This window comes from Sprattus sprattus (assembly GCF_963457725.1).
Source record: "Sprattus sprattus genome assembly, chromosome: 20".
In the NCBI taxonomy this organism is placed as follows: Eukaryota; Metazoa; Chordata; class Actinopteri; order Clupeiformes; family Clupeidae; genus Sprattus; species Sprattus sprattus.
The window spans coordinates 951,501-957,500 of NC_137918.1; the positions used below are offsets into that span (position 1 = coordinate 951,501).

At 45.0% G+C, this 6,000-nt stretch overlaps 1 protein-coding gene across 1 annotated transcript in view; it reads left to right on the forward strand.

Annotated features, from left to right (window-relative positions):
- Positions 1-6,000, forward strand: part of kcnq4 (potassium voltage-gated channel subfamily Q member 4) — a gene marked incomplete at its 5' end in the record, with an annotated part of 109,533 nt that overhangs the window by 81,366 nt on the left and 22,167 nt on the right. The window contains 6 exons of the mRNA XM_080858820.1: positions 2,328-2,454; positions 3,288-3,463; positions 4,121-4,246; positions 4,921-5,031; positions 5,118-5,213; positions 5,635-5,723. Of these exons, the coding sequence (XP_080714946.1) occupies positions 2,328-2,454; positions 3,288-3,463; positions 4,121-4,246; positions 4,921-5,031; positions 5,118-5,213; positions 5,635-5,723 (725 nt within the window). The remainder of the gene's footprint in view (positions 1-2,327; positions 2,455-3,287; positions 3,464-4,120; positions 4,247-4,920; positions 5,032-5,117; positions 5,214-5,634; positions 5,724-6,000) is intronic.

Here is a 6,000-nt window from a genome sequence, read left to right on the forward strand (position 1 = left end):
GTGTGATAGAGAGAGAGAGAGAGAGAAAGAGAGAGAGAGAGAGTATGTGTTTGTCTGTGTCTCCACTTGGAAATGGATATTTGTTTGTATGTGTGTGTTTGAGGTGAAATAATGCAAGCGTAGGTGTGAGTTTTCATACACTTTAGTGAGTGTGTATGTGTGAGTGTGTGTGTGTGTGTGTGTGTGTGTGTGTTTGTCTGTATGTGTATGTGTGTGTATGTGTTCCGTGTGTGTGTGTGTGTGTGTGTGTGTGTGTGTGTGTGTGTGTGTGTGTGTGTGTGTCTATGTGTGCCGCATATCTGTTTGTTGTGTTTGAGTGGGAAAAGTCTGCGTAACTGTGCTCCTGCAATCTTTCTCTCAGCAAGCACCGTTTCAGCGTTCAGGTCATTGGAGAGTCATCTTTCCCTATCCTCCTCTCCCTCCGTCCCCCTCTCCCTCTCTCGCTCTCTCCCTCTTTCCTTCTCCCTCTCACAACCACTCCATCTGTCTCTGTGTTGTAGTGGTCATAGAGCATCTTAGTTATTGACCATATGGTGTGTTGATTCACGCTAATCCTTCCTGCACATTGTTCCCTGTCCATTAGACTCAAGCCCAGGGGTTTACAGTAATGTCACTATAGGTAAAACACTAGGCGCAAACAGTATGGTGATTGCATTGAGGTATTAACTTTCTTACACCATCATCATTTTTTTTCACAAAACCGTAATTGATTGGAGAAAGGCTTTGCTGACTAACCATTTCCACTTCCTCAAAGGCATTTGGTGTGTAGACATAAAGGTGCTTAACTAGACAGTGTTAAATCAACAGCTCCTCAAGTAATGCACTAGCGCATGGCATCGTGTGACGCTCGTCTTAAGTGCCTCCGTTGTTTCTCAATTCTTGTTGTTTCCCCCCCCAGAAATGCCCCTAAGGCACTTTACGCCTTCTGATTTATTGAGGAAACTGGATTCGTTATGAAGGGTGTGTGTGTGTGTGTGTGTGTGTGTGTGTGTGTGTGTGTGTGTGTGTGTGTATGTGTGTGTGTGTGTGTGTGTGTGTGTGTGTGTGTGTGTGTGTGTGTGTGTGTGTGTGTGTGTGTGTGAAGGGTGTATTCCCATTGGATGTGTTTTTTCTGACACTCTGGCCCAGTGGTGGCCTTTAGGGGCTCAGTGATGGCCATGCTCTCATTAACAATCTGGACCTTTTTATCTTCAGGCAGACAGATTTATGTTCAGTTTTAACAATCCATTCACTTTACATTCACAGAAACTCATCGTGGACTGTATTTTATGTTATGCAGTGTTAGCATTTTTGCTGTTAGCTTCAGGATTAGTATTATTATTAGTAACTGTAGTCTCCTTGAACATATGAGTTTTTTTGAAAATCCACACTATCACATCACTTCAGAGATCAATCTTTTCTGCCCCATCACATCTTTTTACGTGTCTTTCGATCCTGGGAATAGGTAACACTGACCCTGTGTGCCAAGAGGTTATTAAACCCAATGCATGCTCAGTGTCCAAAACACCAGAGAGAGATTAGCTCCTACATGTACTTACACTGGCGTGTGCTGGTGTACTCTCTTACCAACCTTATCTTGACCTCAGTAGAAGAGTAGTCATAAAAATCAACACAATGAGGGCACTTAGAAATGACTTTGTAACTTTCGTTATAGATGCTGGTTAACCATTTAAAACTGATTTCTCTTAGTTAGGAGCATTACTTAGACCACATCCGAGGATCTGAGTTAGCAAGTTTCAAAGATGGCCGTACATTCCAGTTGCATTAGACATTAGTTACTTAAAGTGGCAGCATGGACTTGTAAGGTGTCATCATCAGCACTCCGCTGTTTCTCATGAATCCAGAGTCGACAGACAGGATGTTTGTGTTATCTGTCTCTGTTGTGAAGACTTTTATAATGGTTTAATATGCTTATTGTAAGTTTGTGTGTTTGTAGTGTGTGTGTGTGTGTGTGTGTGTGTGTGTGTGTGTGTGTGTGTGTTTGTGTGTGTGTGTGTGTGAGAGAGTATGTGTGTGTGTGTTTTTGTGTGTGAGACGAAGTGCAATTGTATTAATCTCTTAAGCAATCATAATTATTTCTCCATACCAGGCTTATCTCCTTGTTATAAAAATAAGTGCCGTAACTAAGATAATGTGCAGGTGATTAGAAACCACCTGCATTCTAAGATTCAAGAGATGACATTGCATTCAAAACAAAGATGTCAAAGGTCAAGATTTCACCCTCGAAAATACCGCACAATGACACCCTTTTCCCCCATGTATACCTACTCTGTGGGCACCATGCTAAGATGCTTACACAGGCAGTGTGTTTGTGTGTTTGTCTGCAGGAGTTTGTGATGATTGTGGTGTTTGGGCTGGAGTACTTTGCCAGGGTGTGGGCAGCAGGATGCTGCTGTCGCTACCGAGGATGGCGGGGCAGGCTGAGGTTTGCCAGGAAGCCCTTCTGTGTTATAGGTACGTGTACGTGTCTGTGTGTGTGTGTGTGTGTGTGTGTGTGTGTGTGTTTGTGTGTGTATGTGTGTGCCTGTGTTTGTTAGTTTAAAAGATCTACAGGCAGACAGAGTGTAGGTGTGAGGTGTGACCGTAAGTCTGCAGGCATCTCATCATTTCCCCATTTACTCCTCCACTGTTTAGACTCCTCGTGAAGATGTTTATTTACATCATCTTACTTATTTTCACCCTCTTTGTCACTTCTCTCTCTCTCTCTTTGACAGTCTCTTTCCTTTTTCTGTACTGAGTACATGCTCTGTATGTGAGGATTTGTGTTCTGTGTGGATTTTATAATGTTCAATATGCTTCCTAGCTACATCATTAGTATCCATGCTCTGTGGTTGTATTATAAACTCAGTATGTTTGTGTATACTTAAATATCTTCTGAATATATCCTATATCTGCATATTAAGGGCATATTCAGTCATATCCATATACCAAGTATGTGCTCAGTGTGAAAAGGGCCCCTGTAAATGGACTGCATTTATATAGCGCTTTTCTACTCATAGAGCACACTAAGCACTTACCTTACACATCTACCCATTCATACACCGATGGCAGAGGCTACTATCTAAGTTGCCAACTTGCGCATCGGGAGCGGTTGGGGGTTCAGTGTCTTGCTCAAGGACACTTCGACATTTGGTGAGGATGAGTCGGGACTGAACTAGCAACCTTTCTGATTGTTAAACTACTCCTCTACCTCCTGAACCACTGTCACCACTGCATACACTGGACTATATACCTGTATGTAACATGTACTCTGTATGTAGTGTGTACTCTTTGTGCTTTGTCCGCAGACTTCATAGTGTTTGTGGCGTCGATGGCGGTGATTGCTGCAGGAACACAGGGCAACATCTTTGCCACGTCGGCCCTGAGGAGCATGCGCTTCCTGCAGATCCTGCGCATGGTGCGCATGGACCGCCGTGGGGGAACCTGGAAACTACTGGGCTCCGTCGTCTATGCACACAGCAAGGTGCACAGACACACACACACACACACACACACACACACACACACACACACACACACACACACACACACTGCACACACCGCACACACACACACTCACACATACACACAGACACATACAAAAACACGCACGGACACACACACACACATACACACACACACACACACACACACACACACACACACACACACAGACACACACACCGCACACGCACACCAGACACACACACACACACACACAAGCACACACAGACACACTCGCACGTACAGACACACACACGCACGCACTCACGCACGCACACACACGCGCACTCAGACACACACACACGCACACAGAGACACACACAACAGACACATACACAAACTCCCCGACACATATACACACACACAGACACACAAACACTTGCACAGACAAACATGCACAGACACACACGCTCAGTCACATACACACAGACACACACGCACGCACACAGACACGCCTGTTCAATCAGTACTCAAATGCCTTCTTTTGCTTTTTCTAATTATACAACTGCATCGCTGCCAAACCCTCAGTCATGGACTTCTGTCTCTCTAACTCCCTCTCTCTCTGTCTGTCCTTCCATCTCTCTCTCTGTCTCTCTCTCTGTCTCTCTCTCTCTTTCTCTCTCTCCCTCCTCCTCAGGAGCTGATTACTGCCTGGTATATCGGTTTCCTGGTGTTGATCTTTGCCTCCTTCCTGGTCTACTTAGCAGAGAAAGACGTCAATGACGACTTCTCCACCTATGCAGACTCCCTCTGGTGGGGAACGGTCAGTACCAGCAAAGACTCCATACACACACACACACACACACACACACACACACACACACACACACACACACACACACACACACGCATACCAGCAAAGACTTATCCAAAGGTTCCATACACCGCTGGGTACACCGCTTTTAGCCATGCCGGCTAGCTAATTAGGGGTTGTGTAACACAAAGCCCTCAGCCATAAAGAGGCTATATATTGATGTAGCTGTTAGCCTGGGCTTTTAACCCTCTGTAGCTGACCCGACAGTTTTGTCCTTCCTGAGGTGCCATGACCGCAGTTTAGGGTGAGATCTGGTGCCAGGTGAGTGGCACACAAATAAAGAAGTTAGAGCTTCACTCTGTAGACCTCACGGTGTTGTAGTACTACAATACTCACTGCTCTGTAAATGAGGTATAGTTTCTCATTCTCATTCTCATTCTGTTGTATGACATAAAATTTAAACATGACGCCTTGATGAAGAAATTAGTTCATGTTACTTTTTGTGATTACACAAATTCAGAGTTCTGTGTCACACAGTGATATTCATCTGTAGCGGTTTACAGTAAAGGCTTTTAGCCTTAAAATGAACGGCTTATTTATTATTAAATATAATAATATTTTTCAATGTTTATTATCAGGCTTATTAAAGGATTGTTTTATCTGTGCCTGTTCTGCTCCTACAGATCACCCTCACCACCATCGGCTACGGCGATAAGACCCCCCGCACCTGGCAGGGACGCCTGCTTGCAGCTGCTTTTGCTCTTCTCGGGGTGTCCTTCTTCGCTTTGCCTGCTGTGAGTCTGCTTCCCATTGGCCCTCGTCTCCATCACTTTTGCACCAATCATAGTTGAGCTCATTGTGCTGTGCCGGTTCCTCCTAGGGGATCCTGGGGTCAGGATTTGCCCTGAAGGTGCAGGAACAGCACCGACAGAAGCACTTTGAGAAAAGACGCACACCTGCAGCCAACCTCATACAGGTAAAGCCCTTATGTCTAAATGCGATTGTGCAATATATCTTATTCAGGCAGGTCCAGAACCCTTTAAGGTTCTACTAGGAACTTAAGTAGGCGGTTCTTTGATGTGGAGTGTTTGATGCGGGTGTTGGGCCTAAGGGTTCCTGTATAAGCACAAGACATCTGGTGCTGCAACATGGGAACCTTTCTGAGTGTATCTTGTGGTTTTACCTACATCTGATTCTATATGATAGTATAGTACATGCTGATACCTATACACTGTGAGACACAAAGAGATCATTCTTTTCCTATATCTTCCAGATCACAGAGGAGTGTGTTTAATTGTAATTGTATGTGTGTATGTGTGTGTGTGTGCGTGTGTGCGTGAGTGTATCTGTCTGCATCTCTCTCTCTCTCTCTCTCTCTCTCCCTATCTCCCTGCCAGGCTGCATGGCGTCTGTACTCCACAGATGCCCAGCGTTCGTACCTCACAGCCACCTGGTACTTCTATGACAGCATGCTGCCTTCGTTCAGGTACGTAGCTCAGCCTGTGAGCCCCATCCCTGGACGGATCCATGCTGCCATGTGCCACCTGGCCAAGTCATTGCTTCCCCCATCCATTCATGTCTACTCAGGGGAGAGATGTGCAGTATTGGAAGTGACAGATATATGTTGATGTTTCCAGGATAAATTGTCAAAAGAGAGTGTTTGCTCTTTGCATCGTGGTGTGTTGGCATCTAACCTATGTCTACAGATATTTGGATTTTAGGAGGCTTTTTTTGTTTTACACACACACACACACACACACACA